Genomic DNA, 19,219 nt, shown 5'->3' on the forward strand with positions numbered 1-19,219 from the left:
TCAAGCATCAGTGTTGTGTTGAGGTGTATCAAGCTTCTATTATCAAGTGATGTAGGCTATTTACATACCCCTAGAGTCCATCTTTACTCATGTTCTACACGTCCTCACACCAATTTTCTCTCCCAACATCTCCGGAACGTAACCCTCCAAGTCACACACCCCCCTTAACCCGCCCATTGCTAATGATGCCCCAGCCGGCAGCCCTGCTGGCTAGGCACTCTCCAAAGAGCCGTGTTTCCGTCTACGGGAAGCACTGACCCGTACGACTGGACATGATGCCGCAGCCGCTGGCGCTGTTGTGTCCACCGTCCCAGTCGGGAGGGCATCTGCACTTGAAAATGCAGGGGACAATGCAGCGTCCACCATTGTTGTAAGAGCACACGATGGCGCCCCCGACACAGGTTCTTCTCGCCTCGAGGGTGGCGGGGGCAGAACCTGGAGCGGCCATGACGCCGGCAACCATGAGCGCGACGGCGGCTGGGATGTAGAATTGCATCTTTGCGATTGGTGATTGATGATTTCCGATTGTGGCGGTGATGGTAATGGTAATGGTGATGGTAAAAGGGGTTGTGAGGCGTCGGTGTTTTTTTGTGTTCTTTTCTTGTATCGTGAATATTGTGATTATGGGAAGACTGCAGTTCCAAGAGACTGTGATGTTGTGCTGAGGATTAAAAAACTACTCGGAATTTCCTCTCTTCTTATAACATTCCAACCCTCCCTTGTAGTCGGCATCGTACTACCGTTGTTTTTGTCTTATCTCGGTTGATACCTTCTCATGACTTGTAATCGTAGATCTCGTGTTCATTCTCGTTTGACGTTAATTGACAGTCGTGTTAAATAGTGACATGTATTTTATCGGCTTATTGTATTGGTCTGCCGTGTACGTGTGTAACTCGCTATAGATATGTGTGACTAGAACATCTACAAACTGTTGCGGTGATAATGGGTACAATGTTCTATTTACCCTGGCCACCCCCAGTGACCAGTCTATTGCCTGAAAATTAGGTTGTCCTTGTTCTACCATTGGCCACTCTCTATGGATTATTACCCACCTTGTAGTGATTTCTCGCGTAGGTATACTGAGGGCCTTCCTCTTTGACAAGTTGGTCTCCCTTGTAATTGGCTCCGTCTAGACTCGAGTCAGAATACAGATATCATTTATGGGGTTTACAACAACCGATCAGCTCTATCCCGTCGGGAAATGGGTCTGACAGTTCTCTATCTATCCATCCCGTCGGGAATTGTTTCTAGCGGTTCTCGATTGCCTCTTTCTTGGTCGGTGAGAGATCCATTCAGGTTGGGATCGACAAAACGCATGCCTCTCTCGCCTGTCTCTCAAGCTACGGTAGCAGCAGGCAGATTCTTCGGCCCGTGTGCTATCACTGAGTGGACAGTGGATGGAATAGCCGCTATTACCCTACATAGGGGGGGAAATGGAAGATTATGGCTAATTTACAGATGTAGATTCACAAGTACGTTCCTCTGAGGTGTGCTTCCACTGATGAGTAGTAAGCCACAACCTACCGGTGCAACTTTCTGCGTTGCTTCCGCTCAGTGATCTTGCTTCCAGCACTATAAAGTCCTTCTCCCTGAGGGAATGTGGCGGTACAGTCACAATGTGAACACGCCAGTTATCACCAGGAAGAGTAGGAAAAAAGTGCACTGTTTTGACTCCTATGTTGTCCCTGACACACAAGTGCTTCCTCCCCCACGTAGAGGATCACAAAAACCACGTGCGCCCAGCCACTAAAATTTAAGGTACGTAGCCAAGGGGGCCGGTCCCTCTTAAGGTCGCATAGGTACGCAATATGGGGATACATACGGTAAAAAATACGGCGCACAAGTGTTATGCCCACAGCATCGCTGCCACCAGCCACGTGATCAGCCGGGAGAAGAACTGCAAATCAGGAAACATGTCCCGAAGTATTTCCGGAGAAGCTGTCCGATTGGTCATTGCAACTACCCCTATCCGGATCAGGTAATTCTAACAGTCGCCGAGAACACCAAGTGGGCTCCGAGTGACCACAATTCGGGGCAAAGCAGGTAATCAATCAGAACCGCCGGACGAGGCGGGCCTTTGCCCGGTTGCTAAAGAATTTAAAGAACGCCGTCGCCGCTGTCGCCAGAAAAGATGAAGGGAAAGAAGAAGGGGAAGAGGGACAGGAAAGGAAAGTAAAGAAGCGCCAAAAAAACTACACAACACACCACCACCACTCTCACTCACCACCGTTCAACTGGTACCCGCGTGTATCGACAGTCCAAGACGACCATATCCCTTAGCTCGACATGACGCAGAAAGTCTGGACCCGCCGTTTCCCCGCCGGCTTCGGCTTGGAAAAGTCCCTCAAGGCCGTCCGCAACCCCAGCGCCGCTCCCTCCGCCATCCCGTCTCCGACTCGCGACGTGAGTTGCTCTTGATGGGGCGCAGAACGACCCTCCCAAAAAAAATTGCCACTCAGTGTTGTTCTCTCTGACAACCCCACCAGGTCGAGGCCCTCAAGGAGGACGGCGACTCATTCACCCTCTCGTCCTTCACGTACGAAGACGCCTTCGAGCTCGGCCACCTCCTGCACGCGCGCCTCCTCCCCTTCGCCCTCGTCGAGGGCAAGCCCACGCTCATCTCCATCGCCCTCGCCAACAGCCAGCAGGTCCTCTTCCAGACCGCCGTCGGCCCCGGCACGCTCCCCGACAACGAGACGTGGGTGCAGCGCAAGCGCAACGCCGTGCTGCGGTGGGGGTGCAGCACCTGGCTGCTCCACAACAAGCTCGGCGGCGACGAGCAGCTCTTCGCCTCGAAGTGGGGCATGAGCGCCGAGCAGGCCGGCGAGTACGCCATCCACGGCGGCGGCGTCCCCATCCGCGTCCCCGGAGTCGAGGGCGTGGTTGCTGTTGTTGTCGTGAGCGGCCTGAAGCAGGACCAGGACCACGGCGTGATCATGGACGTCATCAAGAACAACTGGGAATGATTGCGCCTGGAAAAGGGACCCGGGGGTAGGGCAGCCGGGCCGATAACGATAATGGAACGAATGATGACGGCCTCTCATGCCTTTTTGCCCGACACACAACTGAGTGAAGCGACATTACGCAGAAAATAGTCCTTATTTTTTTTAAAAAAAAATTTGGACGGTCCGAATTCTATGCTTCTATTTCGACTTGTGTCGTTCACTGGTGCCGTTGAAGCCTTGAACTGTTACTCATGGTCAGTTGATATTTGGCTCATTCAATGAACAGCCCAAAACCTGAATGCATTGTCAATAGTGATCTTATATACCATATCTCTTGCGACATAGCCCATCTATGTAATGCATACGCTTCGCCGAAAATCATTCGTCACGCATGTGTTGTTTTCGAAATAATATAGGTTAAACAAAATACTAGAACAAAAAGAGAGTGGAGACAATAATGGAAACGAAAACGGGAACGAAGTGTTATAGGCTGTGCTAATACGCCAGATTATAATCTACAGACGAGCTTTTTTCTAACGCGGCTCTCTTTCGTTTTCGTTTTCTTATTGTCGACGCTTGGACACTCTTGGCCCCCTAAGCAGCAGTACGTTGTAAAATATGAGTAGTACTGAAACCAGTCAACTAGGAAACCTGCGTGTCTCAGCTCTAGAAGCAGAGACGCTCTAATTAAGATGAAGACACACTAGATGCTTCTCCTTGCTAGTGCCCCAGTGCTTCGGTGGAATACGTGACGCGTCTCACGTAGATTCTGAATTGCCTGTGGCGGTTCAGTTGTTGTTCTAAAACGAGAACGACGAAGATGCACTCAAGAGCCAAGAGATGCAGCTAATAGTAGAGAGAAGATTATTGAGACGACATGAAGAAATATAAAAGTGGCGAAGGTCCGTCGCTTTTCTTCTTCTTCACCTCCCATCACAATCTCTCAATCTTTACAGTCTTTACACAAATCAAACTCACTACAGTCTTCATCAACCTTCACTCAACAACTTCCATCCTTACCTCAAGATGCAATTCTCAGCAGTCCTCGTCGCCTTCTTGACTTCGGCTCCATTGTTGGTTTCTATTACTCCTCCTAAGCTGAGCTACAGACTAATGCCCCTTGTTAGTGCCATGGCCGATCTGCATAAAGAGCTCATGTGCATCAACTACGTAGCCGGCCCTGATCCTGTTGCCAAGCACAACGACGCCACGAAGTCTGCTTGTGCAGCTTACAAAGCACGTGACCCAGGTACGGCTTGTTCGACATGCCTTGATGATCTCAAACGCAGATTACGGATAGCTTTCCTTACAGAGGCTGATTTTTAGCAGGAATCAACAAGTGGGAGTCTTGCCCAGACTGCGCGGTTGAAGAACGATATGAAGTTGCAATCTGTACGAGTGATGCCGGTCATTTAGGAGGCGATGAGTTCGAGGCGTACTGCCAAGAATTCGGAGCCGCTGCATCTATGCACGTGCCTAATTATTTGTAAACATGCTAGGATTGTTTGGATATGGCAGCCTGATTTAAAGGAAAGCTTGTTATCTAGAAAGATTTTCTTTGTAAGGGACTTGAAAAACATAAAGTATGTTGCTTAGGTATTTTGTAGAAAAGTCTACCACTATCTAGGCCTCGATCTGTTTAGCTACGAGGGAGAGGTTCTTAGATAGACAGAAACATAACAGCGATTTTATACTTTACAACAAGATAGCACCCTAAGCCTGTCTCTGGGCTGCATTATAAGGAAAGATAACAACACCAGCAGAGGTTAGTGTGGGGAACCAACCTGGTTTTCTTTTACCTTCACATTCGCCGCCTGCACGAATGAGACACCGGGAGTTATCCGCCGGCCCCAAGTCAATAGGCTTATTGGAATAGGCGAGATTGATCGCCGAAATGGGTCACAGCATGTAGTACGGGATGAAAACAGCTGCGAAATGGAGATAAGTGCGACCAGTGGGGGTTTTGAAGTGTGCTTTGCAGCAAGGTGCAGGACGGCACCAACCTCCCCATGGATTAACCGGCAGCGTTGCATGCAGACGACTGTCCGTAAGGTTGGTCTCTACGCAGCTTCTGATCAAGGGCTTACGATGACCGAGCAGAGCGAGGTGCTCGCAAGTTGCGAGTGTGACAGAGAGTGTGTGTGCCGAGCCGGGCAAAGGCGGAAGAACGGGAATATCGAATGTCGAGAGAGACCGGCGAAGGGATGGAAGAATTAAACCAGCATGAGCGGTAGTTTCTCCGCCGGCCGGTTTTCTCGGCAAGCCTGGTGTGTGGAATGCTCAAGTCTGCCAACATCGCTTCCGAATTCGTACGCCAAATTTGTGTGTGAAGCTGAAATAGATAACCCAAATCCATTGATGTGCTTGGCGGCTGTCATCAATCGGACGCGTCTCTTACTTACAACTTACACAATCTCCTGATAAAGTTGATTGTTATTCTCAAACCACCGAGACTCTATCTCATATGTCAGGGCAGCCTCTGTCCGTCCCACCGTCCCATTCGGAAAGACTGCTCCTTTCTCTCAAGTCACAACGACAGCCGGCCAACTGTCCCATGCGTCGAATCGCCGACCCCGGTCATGCACCCCTGCAATAGCTTCATGCGGAGAACTGGGGAATTCGACCGAAGGCCGTCCTTAATCTTGGCCCCTCCCCCGCTTTCAGTGCTGTCTCCTGCGTTTCCCAGGAACGCCTCTTTCCGGCACAGTCACTGAGGTCTCCTCCTGTCAGGAACCAGAATCGGCTAAGCGCGGGGCCTTCATCCGACAAGCTGACGGGACGGAGGAGTGGCGCGTGTCTTGCTGGTGCATAGATGCAACTTCACCTGCGCAACAACTGAAGGGGAGGGGAGACGGCAGAGTTGTATCCGAACGACGCGCCAAGATCTTCCCATGCGCGGTTCCTGGCCCGTTCTACCGTGAGGGTCACACCCGCTGGCTATCTACCCTGTTTTCCGTTCAGATTTGAACCAAGCTTGGCGCAGCCGTCCTCACAACTTAATCTGCCAGGCCCTTGCTTCGGAGCATCATCTTCCTTCCGTCTCAATCGGAAGAAGCTGGCTCGGGACTAGCATGGTGCTCGCATGGTCAACATCGTGGGCGAGAAGTGTGTTTTTCCCACGTCCCCGGGTGAAAGAGAATTTGTAGGAAGCGGAAGAGGGAAGACGGAAAGGGACCCAGCATCCGTTGGCTTAAGCTGGACATTGGGTTGAAGCTGGTCGGCCATGAAGCTATAATAATACAGACCACCCGTCCGTCCCCGTCCATATCTCGGTCTGAACGTTCTTGGTCGTCTCCTGGTGCCATCGCCGTCGTCCCTCCTTACTCTGGTGCCATCAAGCCCCTTCTACCAAGGACATTCACCAGCCGTCAGTCACCATGGCTCCAACATTCTCCTCCCGCCTCGGCCTGGCAGCCACTACCCTCTTCTTCCTCGGTCTCACAACCGCCCAGCGCCAGATCGGACCGGTCGAGAACCACCCGCCTCTGACGACGTGGCGCTGCACCAAGGCCGGCGGCTGCACCGAGGTCAACAACTTCGTCGTGCTAGACTCCCTCGCCCACAATGTCTACCAGGAGGCCAACGGCGCGTCCTGCGGCTCTTGGGGCAACCCGCCCAACGCGACGGCGTGCCCGACCAAGGAGGCCTGCGCCGAGAACTGCGTCCAGGAGGGCCTCGACGACTACAGCCGCGTCGGCGTCTCCACGGACGGCGGCGCCATGACCATGTACCAGCTCCGCAACGGCGCCCAAGTCTCCCCGCGCGTCTACCTCCTCGACCCGTCCAAGGAGAGGTACGAGATGATGCACCTGACAGGCAAGGAGTTCACCTTTGACGTCGACGTCTCGCGGCTGCCGTGCGGCATGAACAGCGCGCTGTACACCTCCGAGATGGAGGCTGATGGCGGCAAGAGTGAGCTCAACAAGGGCGGCGCGCGCCACGGCACCGGCTACTGTGACGCGCAGTGCTACACCACGCCCTTCATCAATGGCGAGGCCAACATCGAGGGTTACGGGTCGTGCTGTAATGAGATGGTAAGAAGTCCTCTTTCGTCAAGCAAATCCGTCCAGCAACAGTTTTCTCTCAGGAAAAGAGTATCTACTAAAGAACCCCCCCCCTGTGCAGGATATCTGGGAGGCCAACTCCCGCGCGGTCCACGTGGCGCCGCACCCGTGCAATCAGACGGGCGTCTACCTCTGCGAGGGTGAGGAGTGCGCCTTCGAGGGCGTCTGCGACAAGAACGGCTGCGCCTGGAACCCGTATCGCGTCAACACCCCGGGCACCTACGGCCGCGGCCCGGAGTTCAAAGTCGACACGACGCGGCCCTTCACCGTCATCACGCAGTTCCCGGCCGACGCTGCGGGCGTCCTGACCGAGATCCACCGGCTCTACATCCAGGACGGCCGCCTCGTCCGCAGCGAGGTCGTCAACAACCCGGACCTGCCGCAGGTCAACTACCTCAACGACGAGTTCTGCGAGGCGACGGGCTCCCGGCGCTTCATGGACCTCGGCGCGCACCGCGAGATGGGCGAGTCCTTCAACCGGGGCGTGGTGCTCGCCTTCAGCATCTGGTGGGACGCCGGCGGCGGCATGCGCTGGCTGGACGGCGCGCCCGAGGCCGGGCCGTGCGACGCCACCGAGGGCTTCCCCGAGAACGTCGTCAAGGTCGAGCCGAACCCCGTCGTGACCTTCAGCAACATCAAGTGGGGGGAGCTCGGTTCAACCTTCAAGCCGACGTGCAAGAACAAGCCGAGGAACCTTTGAGCGAGGAGAAAAGGCATGCGTCGGAGAGGTGGTCAGCGTTTTTGCCGGCGGTTGTCTAGTTGTTTCTCTGAGCATTCAACCGTGTAGCCGTTCCCTTGTCGTTCAGGTGTAATTCGAATCATTTGTCGCGCCCGAGTTGCTTGATTCGGTAAATATTCGAAAGTGACTATGACAAGCCCGCTAGCTACTATCTTTCATCCATCTGGTTTTCTACCGTCGTCTGTCTCGCCGTGTTTTATTCACGCTCCCTCGCAACGTTGACCTCCCAGTTTTCTGTCACGGCCATTCCATGTCTCGTGGCATGACACATGGAATGGACTGGCTCGTTGGAATTAGCTTAACCTACAGTAGTCATATTAGTATCGATGCTGTCTGTTTTTGAAGCTGGTAAAGGGCTTTCAATTGGGGCTTGGTCTGTAGCACTTCGTCATCTCCTCCCCCACGACACCAGGCTCAGATCACTGCCTCGAACCAGTGATTTACTAATTACATATAACGTAGTTCACAAGTGAGTGAGCCACACAAGTGAGTGAGCCACTTTTCTACTACCCGTACAACAATGTGTAAGAGAAATCAACCACAACGCCTTAAATTAATTTAAACTATTTAGAATCCTCTTCTTCAGAGGTAGATTCAACTTTCTGACATGTGCGAGCATTATGTCCAGTCTCTCCGCAGATGCCACATCGTCGCGCGCGCGTTTCTGTCCTCCTCGCACGACCACTACTTTGACCTGTTTCTACCTGTAACTGCTCTGTTACATCAATTTGAGACTTTATATCTTTTGCCTGATTGATTGTAAGTGTTCCACCTTTCTGAAGCTGTTTTTTTTTCGTACGGCGACGGCGGCTCATACGCTCATTTGCCTCTTGATACTCAGTCATTTGTGCCTGCATCAAAACCTGGTTATGGGCTACCACCATAATTCCTTTCTTCAGCTGCTGCATATACCCAATAATTGACGTTGGGGAGCTATTCTGATGTCGTACGATGCGATTCGTAATAAAATCAGAATGTGAATCGAATTCAATTGGGTTGTTTGGCGTCTTTGGGACCCAAGCTGCTGGTAAGCCAGCAGAAGAACCTGGAGGTGATGGCGTACGAAGCTTCACATCTAGCTGTGAAATCACATGTTCCGGATCGTACGGGACAAGGCCAGTTGCTCTAAAGCCTGCTTGAATGTTTGATGTTGTCATTGCCTTGTCGTACGCCTTATAAAAGGCTGGGAGGAAGTCTTCCTTTGCAATATGCGTAATGTGCACCCGCATAAGGACCTCAATTTCTTGGCCGTACGCCCGTTTTAAGGGACTAAAGCACCCAACATCAAGCGGCTGGAGCTTGTGCGATGAATGAGGGGGCATACAGAGCGTAATAATGTTCTGCTCCTTGCAGTATAGCTCAAAATCGACAGAATGGTGGCTTTCGTGGCCATCAAGGATGAGGAGGCGGTAAGCACCCTTCGTACGACTCCTTGTATGGAAATCAAAGTGCTGTACCCATTCTAGGCCTTTCTCATTTGTCGTCCAACCATTTTCTGTAAGTGTAATTACCCAGTCGGGTGGGAGGGGGCTGTTGCACGTCCAGGAGTCAAGATGGACCTTGCCTGCAAAGATGATGTACGGCGGGATAGAATAGCCGCACGACCCAATGCCCTGGATTACTGTAACCCATTCCTGATTCCCTTGTTGTGCTCCTCTTGGCTTGCCACGTCGTTCAGAGGCTGTAACAACCATTTCAGAGGACATCTTGCCCATCGCAAACCCAGTCTCATCAAAGTTATAGATATCGGTATCGTCTATCCCGTACTTCGCAATTGTGTTTCGTACGAGGGAAAACCACGCGCGATACGCGTCCGGATCTTCGCAGAGGACTCTCTGATAGTCGATTCTTCGATTAAAACGCGTCTGGAGCTCAGGTCGTCGTCGTACGAAGTTTGAGGCCCAGTTTGTTCCGACGCGTCGCGCGCCGCGGTCGCGAAGCAGTCGATCGGCCATTTCTCGAACAGCACTAAGGCGTGGCGAAAATGCTCGCGAATCCAGGTCAACGATGTATCGTACAATGGTCTCCTCTTCGTACGAGGTTAAATTCTGGCAGGGTGGTCGGATATCGCGTCTGGCAGGTTGGCCATGGTATCGTCGTTGGAGGGTTACACGAGATACTTTGTAGTGAGATGCAGCCTTTCGCACGCTTAATTTTGGGTCGGATCTGAGCGCATTTAGCGCTAGGACTAAATCGCTTTCATTTGAATGTTGTACCATAGTTGTAGGTGGAGAAAAATAAAGGGAAAAGTAGGTTGTACGAAATTCTAGAAAAGTGGCTCACTCACTTGTGTGGCTCACTCACTTGTGAACTACGTTAGACGCAATACTTAATTATAAATGCTACTAATATAATAGACTATACATTATTAGCTATGCAGATGCATAAGCTACTACTTATGATGCTACTCTAAAACAAATATTTTGATATTCCTTAATCGGAATCACTAGCTACTTTTTAACCTGTTAGTTAAACTAGCTTTATAGCAATTATCATTATAAGTACTTCATCAACCGCTTTGATCGCATGAGCTACAAGCTTATATCACGTGACCTGCATTTGAAGTATTTCAACTTAGTCCTTCGCTTAGAATCGATCTCAAGTCGCATCTACCATTAAACTTCTCATCAGCAAGCTGTTGTACAGCGACATGGACGTCGAGGTTGAATATGGTAGTTCGAACGAACGTAAGTGCACCAGCCCTTAGGTTGATCTTGAGCTGATTAAAGCCGCGCAGTCCATGCGTCCGCCAATACAAGCCCTCCAATAGCTCCAGATTTGCTCGCTAGACGCTTCGAAATCCTGGATAAGAGTGAGGCATTTGAAGACGTTGACGGCGAGTTCAAGTTCACCAAGACCCTCGTCGTCTACAGGGACGGCAAAAACATCTACCATGCAGTCAGCAAGGCTCGTAGCTCCGAATTATCGAATCTCAGCATAAACCAGCTCACCACCAAGGTTGTGATCCCCGTCACCGCTTACAGTCCTCTCTTCGTACCAACCTTCACACAAGCGCCCGACCCGCTGCCATTGAACGCATATGTTAAGAAGCCAAGCCTCATTTCTTACGATCGCATTCATTACGGCCTTCTAGAGGACAACATCGCGGACAATGTCCTTGCCGAGATTCAGGTCTGCGAACTTCTGAAGCAAAATTCACATCCCAATATCGCGAGATACCTAGGTTGCCAAGTCTTGGACGGCAGAATTGTCGGTATCTGCTTCGCAAAATACGAAAAGACACTAATGGAAGCAGTCAATCCACATAGCTTCATGAAAAGAAAGTTCAGTACAACTCGCCAAGGTGTCAGTAACTACAGTCAACAACTGGATGGCATTAAAGACGGCATCAAGCATCTCCATTCGCTCGAGCTTGTTCATAACGACCTGAACCCCAGCAATATCATGATTGACGGAAGTACATGGATTATTATTGATTTTGGGTCGTGCCGCTATAAGGGAGAAAGCTTGGATGGCGTTGGTCGTACTTACGAATGGTTCGATGAAGCGGTGCACAGCTCGCTGCCTCAAAATGACCTGGATGCGCTGCGTGAGATCAGAAATTGGCTGGAGGGGGCCCCCGCCGACACATTCCAATTTAAAGAGTAACATTGGATAAGATACTAAACAGTGACGACTCTATCACAATCAGTCTCAAAAACACAACAGTAATCCAACTTCTCAGCCGCTTATTTGCCTCCAGATTTGTCTCACCACCTAGCTTCGCTAATCCAAACCCCTCACCCCAAAGATCTAGACTCTGTAACTACCGTAGACTGTGTGTGGCCAAGCATTAGTCTAATTATTGCTTGGATATAATGATGTTTAGCAATTAAAGCTTACTATTACTTTAGTTTGACGTACTACCTAGAGTTGACGCAGTCGGTCTGCCCGCAGTCGCTCGTTATGACACGCCGTCCGCTCTGCTCAGTCTTGAATAGACAAGAGTCGACCAACTGTTCGGCAATTTTTTTGGTTTGCATCGTGCTGAATGAATAGTATTGGCTTAAAGGAAGTTCACGACTGATTTCAAATTGGTATCTAGCGAAAGTAAAACAATGAGAGACTTGGTGCATAAGCCTTATTCTTAGGCGACGACAAGTGGCTAATTATATCTCAACATTCTATGGAAAACAGGATTCGCTTGTTGGTTCTCAGACCACGCCTAGGATTACAGGAGGGAGATAGCCATGAACAGCCTGTTCAGAGCCAGACATCCAAATGGAGTTTAAGGGAATCTGCTGATTTGCAGCACTCGTGCTCGGCTTACCCCGCTCGACTTCACAACGGCCGGTGATGCTGCCTTACCTGAACAACACAGTGGCAGAGGTGGTCATATACGGGTGTGAGGTGTCCGTATTCGTGTCGCCCTTGTTCACAAAGAGCTGCAGCCTGTTACAACTCACCGGTCACTGTCGAGGCTGCAGTGGACGAGGCCCCGACGTCTCCGATCGTAGTGGTTAAAGACGGCTTACCCTGACGCGCGGGCGCATTGTGTGTACTCTGCGCCTGACTTAAACGAGGTGATGGTACAGTCGACTAAGATTGCGAGCTTCCGACACGCCCGACGTCGGCGTCTATTGTACTTAGGCATTGGATGCTCGAGCTGAACGGGAGTGTGATGAGGCGAAGTAATTATGCACGATATTATTGACATATCATTTTTGCAGACAGGCGCAAGTCGGCATACAGTTACATCCCTCGACTTCTGGGGCTTAAACCTGGCTTATTGTATGAATGGAAATTCAGCGTTAACTGCAAACACTTAGGCTACGCACAACGCAGTACCTTCAAAAAGAAGCACATCAACTTACAGCGCTCGAGTGAAGACTGTTGGCAGAGCCAGCAAACGAATGCCGGATTCGGCCAAGACAAAGGCCCCACGACAGAGGCTGCTCCGTTTTCTCCAGTTGGGGATACGCCGAAAGAGGCGGGGAAACGGCATTGTATGTCCAGTTGGAAGATAGGTGGTGTGGGCTGGTGGCGTTTCTTTCCACATCGAATGAAGCAGGCCTGGCCTCTGCCGAGAAACTCGAGTGTCCCCTACTTCGTTTCTTATGTCATCTCGCTCGTCGTGGAACTCTGGAAGCGCCCGTGGCCTGCATCTCACAACGCTACTCATTGCCGCCGCTGGGCTGCTCTTTGTATAGCGACCTTGGCCTCGCACTCCTTGGCCCAAGCATGACTATCAAAATAGCCCCATTCAACGCTAGCACTCTAGATGGCCAACGTATAGCAGGGCGCCTTTTCTAATGAGGAGCTTCCTAAGGCGAGGTAAGACCTACTTTCAATCTTTCAGCACACTGAGAGCGCTCGTGCAGCCTTGCGGATCATCCGATTAGATACCGATGGCTGGGGCGGGTCGTTGTAGAGTGACACACAGTAAGAATCAATGGAGACACGCTATTTGATGGGCACGAGTGTTGAAACGCCTTGGCCGCGGCTCTACCGGAGAACTAGCTTTTGATAACGGGCCCAGTACCGGCAGGCGACGGCGTACTTGCGGATGAAGACAAAAACGGCCCCACTTCCGGAAGCTGACTCAGCGAGACTTTTGGTGATGGAACGTGCGTGCGTGCGTTTGCGGGACGCGTCGCGTAAAGTGGTCCGTCAACCTTCCCTTTCCCGTTGCCTCCTTTGTCCCGCGGGGCACGATTCGAACCGCCATGAGCAGGTTGCGGCTGTTTACCAACAACACGCACTTTCTCACCTCTGGGATGTTTCCACGGACCCTCATCTCTCGCACGAACAGCTGACATCATGGAGGCGGCAACTGAACGTCACTTCTTCCACCACGGCGCCCGTGAGGCGACCGTCACAAAGTCATCGGCCAGGGTAACGTACAAACCTCCCATCCACGTCTTGCTCTTTGTGGCGGCAAACCCAAACTGACTTGTCACTCATTGTTCGCGCAGGCTCTCGAAAAGGAACAGGAGAACTGCCATTGGTGCCAGATCCGATCGTTTCCCACGCACAAGCAGTACCCCATTACGATCGTGAACGAAGTGGACGACGCCGTCATTCCGTCAACGTTCCGGTTCCTGCAGCAATCGAAGCTCGGGGCCGGCGTCCAAGCCGCCGAGGATAGTTTCCGCACCGGCTGCGAGTGCGACGACGTCGAGGAGTGCCAGTATAGCGGCTGCCTCTGCCTGCAGGAGCAGGAAGACGCCTCGGACGACGAGGGTCACAGGAGGAACAAGGTCTACATGTACCACATGCACGGCGTGAAGGCCGGTCTTCTGCGCAGCAAGTTTCTGCAATCGAAGCGGCCCGTGTACGAATGCCACGAAGGCTGCGCGTGCGCCGAGAAATGCCCGAACCGCGTGGTCGAGAGAGGACGCAAGGTGCCTCTGCAGATCTTCCGGACGGAGAAGACGGGATGGGGTAAGCTTCCTTGCCCCCGACACATGCTGCACGAGTAGTAGTAGTAGTAGTAGTATCAGTATTGGTAGTAGCGGTAGCTGTGTTCTGGCTGACGGGTTGGCATAACAGGGGTACGCTCGTTGGTGGACATCAAAAAGGGCCAGTTTGTCGACAAGTACATCGGGGAGATCATCACGCCGCAGGAGGCACAGCGGCGGCGCAACGCGTCCAGCATTGCGGAGCGCAAGGACGTCTACCTCTTCGCGCTGGACAAGTTCACGGACAAGGACTCGCCGGACGTGCGGCTTCGCGGCCCGCCGCTCGAGGTGGACGGCGAGTTCATGTCCGGGCCGACGCGGTTTATTAACCACTCGTGCGAGCCGAACCTGCGCATCTTTGCGCGCGTGGGGGACCACGCAGACAAGCACATCCACGACATCGCCATGTTCGCGCTGCGGGACATACCGCGAGGCGAGCAGCTGACGTTCGACTACGTCGACGGCGTCAGCGAAGAGGAGGACGACGCCAAGGACAAGCGCAAGCAGGGCGACATGGTCCAGTGTCTTTGCGGCGCCAAGAACTGCCGTAAATTCCTATGGTGATTAATCGGCCATCGATGGGTGCGACCCGAGGCGGCGGCAACCTGTTGTAATCCACCCCAGGAGGCGGTACATGCAGTCAATTAGTGTCGCGGCGCCCAACGACCGATCGACAAGAAGCCTGACCTGGCTGGACCGTCCGGGCCGCTGCCTATGACGGGTGATTCAAACGTCATCGGCCGCGACCGTTGATCTGCCGTTTGGCGGGTAAGAGGTGCCGACGCAGAGAGACTGAAGACTGGGCCCGGATGGATACAAACCAGGGGGTGTGCGGCGGGTAAGGAATAGTGTACAGAAAGACTGGACCGGGTGACCTGGGCCAGGTGGGTGCCGAAACGGCATGACACGGAGGCTCCGTGGGATTGATGAAGGGCACGCGAGTTGGGTCTTCAGAAATAGCCGGTGCGTCCGGGATTCGTCTGACAAGAGGAATGTCAGAGAGAGAGATCCGATATCAAGAACGAACAAATCCGCAAGTCAATCGCAGGCAGGGAGGGTATTCTCATTATGTCATGGGAAAACAGTGACAAAACGTAATCAATGCGACTCAAGCACCACAGCATGGAGACTGGAAAGGTTGCGGATGCGGTGTTGGGAATTTGGCGGCGTATGGATCGTGTTAGTCAAGTAAAGCGACCTTGGGCCCAAAGCGGCGCGGTCAAGGAGACCGAAAGCCGGCAGCGGCATCTCGGTTGGGTTCGTCAAGCGTGATACGAGACATGCCGGGCCTGACTCCATTTATTGGGGCTTTGCTGCTGCAACTGTCGTGGCCGTCATTTTGTTGCCATGAAGTAACTTCTCGTAGTGTGAATGATGAGGCACTGCTACCCGTCACGGGTTGAGTGTCTTCCGGGCTTGTCCGGTCATCTATCGATCACTCATCAGTGTTACAGTGTATGAGGTGCTCGGCGGTTCGTTCAACTTGAATCAAGGAGACATCGAGCACAAAGCCAAGGGCATCCCGGAGTCAGAAGAGTGGGACGGGCCTAGAAATGCCGGGGACGACCCCTGTTTTGGGCCGACTTTATGATGGATCTCGCCAAGGCACTTATGATGAAGGGGGGAAAAACTGGAGAGGGAAGGGGGGAAAAAAGGATTCGAAGAGCAAGAGACCGCCAGGCTGGGTTTGGGCTGATCAGTTGTCTCGGTCGGTTCCATTGTCATTCACAAGCGTTGGTCGGGACAAAGAGGGGCCACGTGCGAACGGGGGGGGACTTGGACGGAATGGAATGGAGATGCTTGATTCGGGAAGTTTGTTTGTCCTGCGAGCGGGAAATATTGAAGAAAAGCGGAAAAACATGATTGACAAATTCGAATAACGTACACGCATAGCGAGTCGGCCAACATAGCGAGCCGGCCACTCCTTATCGCTAGAAAAAGCCCCTTTTCTAACTATTTATTAAAAAGTAGATTCTTAACTAATAAAGACCTAGTTTTTAGCATTAGATAACGATAAGAGTTAGATTTTAAGAAATAATAGTATTAAAATTATTATCTCTTTCTAGCCTATATTACTAAGCTTACCTCTTATCTAGGCCTCTAGATAAGAGGATTACTAAGAACCTAGGGTTAGGAAGAGACAATAATTTCTACAATATTATTTCTTAAAATCTAACTCTTATCGTTATCTAATACTAAAAACTAGGTCTTTATTAGTTAAGAATCTACTTTTTAATAAATAGTTAGAAAAGGGGCTTTTTCTAGCGATAAGGAGTGGCCGGCTCGCTATGTTGGCCGACTCGCTATGCGTGTACGTTAGGGAGAAAAGGAAAAGATATGAAAAAAGGAACGAAAAGTCGAGGTCCAGACCTCAGGCGGTCCTAAGCGAGTTTCCCATTACCAAAAACAAAAAACAAGCTATCCTCTAGGGCGTCTCCAGCGTTTCTCGCAGTCGATGACCCCCCTGCCCGCTTCCCGAGATCCTCTTCTGGGGAACTGCAGCCACTGAAGGACGCGCTCCGTCACCACCGACCCGAACCTCGTCCCTCCTCCCCGAGGTAGACACACACACACGCGCGCGCGCTCGTTCACTCACCACCTCACTCACTACCACCTTCTTTTCTTCTATTCCCTACTCCCCATCTTTCCGCCTCGTCGTCCGGCAATCCATCACGTTACACCAACGACCCGGTGCATCAACCAACCAACCAACTAACCAGCAACGCTACAGGTCCAACACTACACAGTAACCAAGCCGGGGTCCAGACCTTCCATCGACTGTCGCCCGATCTTCTCCTCTCCTCATTTTTCTCCCGATCCATCCTTCCATCCTTACTCCTCCTCGTTTGCTCTGTCGCAAAGTCACACAGACACACGTCTCTGTGCTTGTGAATACTTGCGCCCATTCAGCTTACTGCTCACATCACCGTCAACCCCCCGACGAGCTGCACATCACCAAAACGGTCCCAGGCGATGGCACGAATCATCGCGACCTGCTAGACCACCGCGCATACATTTGCTCCTCTTCCCTTCCACCCACGTTGAGGCTCTGACAAAATGGTATCTCCACCCTGCCCCTCGTTCCTATTCCTGTACCAACAGAGACCACTTCCGCCCAACAGCCGCCACGAAGCTCTCAGACTAACATACACGTCCCATAGGGCTGCTGCGCTTCCCGCCTCGACGCCGACGGCCCGTACCCGGATCCGACCAACACGGACTCCGCGCGAGCCACCAACAGCGCCGTCGCCGCAACCTCTGGCTCCCGTGACGCCTCCGCCGCCGAGACCACACAGACCTCCTCGGGTCGCCGCCGCGCCCGCCACTCGCACATGCCCCTCGACAAGCACATCAACAAACCCATGCGCCGCCACGTCTGGGCCTCTAAGGGCCGCGCCTGGACCCGCGCCGCCCTCGACCGCGAGCGCGCCGACTTCTTCGACACCCGCGTCACCGGACGGCCCGAGGTCTGGCAGTCCCTGCGCGCCGCCCTCGAGGTCCTCTGGGATCCCGTCGCCCAGGGCGCCGCCGCCGACGGCACCGACGGCCTCGCCACCGCCCAGGGCATCCTCGACGCCGCCGAGATCACCCTCCCCACGGGCGACCTCGCTCAGGGCGCCTACGACCAGTTGGGCAACTACTACCCGCTTTCCGAGTGGCTCGTCGCAGACCCCACCAACCTCGTCGAGGACGACGTCACCGTCGCCGACGAGGCCCTCTCCACCGCAGACCTCAAGGACGACCTCGCCGGCGGCGACGAGACCACCGAGGACCTCGACGAGGACGACAACCTCCGCCGCAGGGAGGAGAAGGGCAAGGCCGTCGTCGACGCCCGAGACCAGCTCTCCGTGCTGGCCCGCCTCAGTGAGACCGCCCGCGACGTCACCGTCAGCTTCCTCAAATCGGACACTGTCAGAGTCGTTGCGCGAAAGATCCAGGAGGAGTCAGGCGTAAGTCGGCCTGTTGCAACCCCCCCCTCTGTTTGTATTCCATCTGACACAAGTACTAGCTCGCCACCGCCAAAAAGGTCCGCATTGCCTACATGGGCAGGATTCTCAAGGAGAACCTCTCCCTCGTCGAACAGGGCTGGCAGGAGGGTCATGTAGTAAATGCCCTCGTCTTCGACCGATAGCATCATCGTGGACAGTCTCCGATGATTCAATGCGCGCCCTGGTTGTTTGTCGGCCTGCGCGTCGTCAGGACTCGCATCAGGTCCAACCCCCCTAGCCCTCTCTCCTCACCTGCAGGCGCTGGGGGCAGCGAGGAGTGAGGGAGTGTGCTGGCCACTGCCAAGTCTAGCAGCGTATTGCAGACATTAGGCGCGCACTTGAACGGCACTCATACTTCATCAGAAGCTGTCTGTGTCTGACGACTCTCAACATACACGCCATACACCCCTTTCAGCGCTCTCTCACATCTCACATGGACTCCTTATATCAGTACACCTTTTCTTTTGGTCTGATCTCTGCCCCCTCTCTCCTCTCTCTTTCTCTCTCTCTCCCAGTCTGGACAAATACCCCTTCCATTGCGGTCCAAGGCTCTTTTTGCTCAATTGGTTTTTTTTTTTTTGGCAGGTTTCCTGGCTTTCTTATCCAGGTAAATGCGGTGTTGGCAAGGATGGGGGAGAAATGAAAGCCTTCACCCCTTTCATCCCCAAATGTCGTTGATTTGGCTAGCCGTTGCATGGCGTCTGTTTGTTATAAAAAAAGTCACCTTACTGCAAGAGTTTGTAATTCTTCTCTCTTAATTCTCTTTAGTTATTAATAGTGTTCACTACAACCAGTCTGATCTGCCACTCTCCAGATGACTTGATGGGAGGCACAGGGGTCCGCTTGGGACTAATAATACCAAGATGAATCTCATCCCAGTATTGGACTTACTCCTTTCGATGCCGTATGTGAAATGTCATGGGCAAAAGCTCCAACTAATAGGGACATGTAGTCCTCGTCACCAATCAACTTGCGAAGCCCGAATGGAACATGAAGAACATCTCATTTCTACCTACTCATGACGCCTGACCGGGCTGCACTTTTTACTCTAACCAAAAACGAGAGAGAGAAGGGGAGAAGC

The 19,219-nt window shown here is 52.7% G+C and overlaps 7 protein-coding genes across 7 annotated transcripts; 6 read left to right on the top strand and 1 right to left on the bottom strand.

Annotated features, from left to right (window-relative positions):
- Window positions 1-241: 241 nt before the first annotated feature.
- CH63R_00102 (uncharacterized protein) lies at window positions 242-496 on the bottom strand (the record flags this gene model as incomplete). Its single annotated transcript, XM_018295077.1, has 1 exon — window positions 242-496. One exon carries the CDS (start codon window positions 494-496, stop codon window positions 242-244), a length of 255 nt encoding a protein of 84 aa, XP_018163439.1.
- A 1,790-nt stretch (window positions 497-2,286) lies between these two features.
- Window positions 2,287-2,966, top strand: CH63R_00103 (Duf967 domain protein; the record flags this gene model as incomplete). The annotated part of the gene is made up of 2 exons (XM_018295078.1): window positions 2,287-2,403; window positions 2,487-2,966. The coding sequence occupies 2 exons, from the start codon at window positions 2,287-2,289 to the stop codon at window positions 2,964-2,966; spliced, it is 597 nt and encodes a 198-aa protein (XP_018163440.1).
- Window positions 2,967-3,971: 1,005 nt separating this feature from the next.
- Window positions 3,972-4,435, top strand: CH63R_00104 (uncharacterized protein; the record flags this gene model as incomplete). The annotated part of the gene is made up of 2 exons (XM_018295079.1): window positions 3,972-4,194; window positions 4,275-4,435. The coding sequence occupies 2 exons, from the start codon at window positions 3,972-3,974 to the stop codon at window positions 4,433-4,435; spliced, it is 384 nt and encodes a 127-aa protein (XP_018163441.1).
- Window positions 4,436-6,322: 1,887 nt separating this feature from the next.
- Window positions 6,323-7,709, top strand: CH63R_00105 (Glucanase; the record flags this gene model as incomplete). Its single annotated transcript, XM_018295080.1, has 2 exons — window positions 6,323-6,979; window positions 7,071-7,709. The coding sequence occupies 2 exons, from the start codon at window positions 6,323-6,325 to the stop codon at window positions 7,707-7,709; spliced, it is 1,296 nt and encodes a 431-aa protein (XP_018163442.1).
- A 2,689-nt stretch (window positions 7,710-10,398) lies between these two features.
- On the top strand, window positions 10,399-11,357 carry CH63R_00106 (Serine/threonine-protein kinase; the record flags this gene model as incomplete). The annotated part of the gene is made up of 2 exons (XM_018295081.1): window positions 10,399-10,435; window positions 10,486-11,357. 2 exons carry the CDS (start codon window positions 10,399-10,401, stop codon window positions 11,355-11,357), a joined length of 909 nt encoding a protein of 302 aa, XP_018163443.1.
- A 2,151-nt stretch (window positions 11,358-13,508) lies between these two features.
- Window positions 13,509-14,713, top strand: CH63R_00107 (Histone-lysine N-methyltransferase; the record flags this gene model as incomplete). Its single annotated transcript, XM_018295082.1, has 3 exons — window positions 13,509-13,583; window positions 13,664-14,132; window positions 14,241-14,713. 3 exons carry the CDS (start codon window positions 13,509-13,511, stop codon window positions 14,711-14,713), a joined length of 1,017 nt encoding a protein of 338 aa, XP_018163444.1.
- A 2,493-nt stretch (window positions 14,714-17,206) lies between these two features.
- CH63R_00108 (Ubiquitin domain-containing protein) lies at window positions 17,207-18,281 on the top strand (the record flags this gene model as incomplete). The annotated part of the gene is made up of 3 exons (XM_018295083.1): window positions 17,207-17,209; window positions 17,311-18,099; window positions 18,159-18,281. 3 exons carry the CDS (start codon window positions 17,207-17,209, stop codon window positions 18,279-18,281), a joined length of 915 nt encoding a protein of 304 aa, XP_018163445.1.
- Between the last annotated feature and the right edge of the window lie 938 nt (window positions 18,282-19,219).

Source organism: Colletotrichum higginsianum, chromosome 1 (genome assembly GCF_001672515.1).
Source record: "Colletotrichum higginsianum IMI 349063 chromosome 1, whole genome shotgun sequence".
NCBI lineage: Eukaryota > Fungi > Ascomycota > Sordariomycetes > Glomerellales > Glomerellaceae > Colletotrichum > Colletotrichum higginsianum.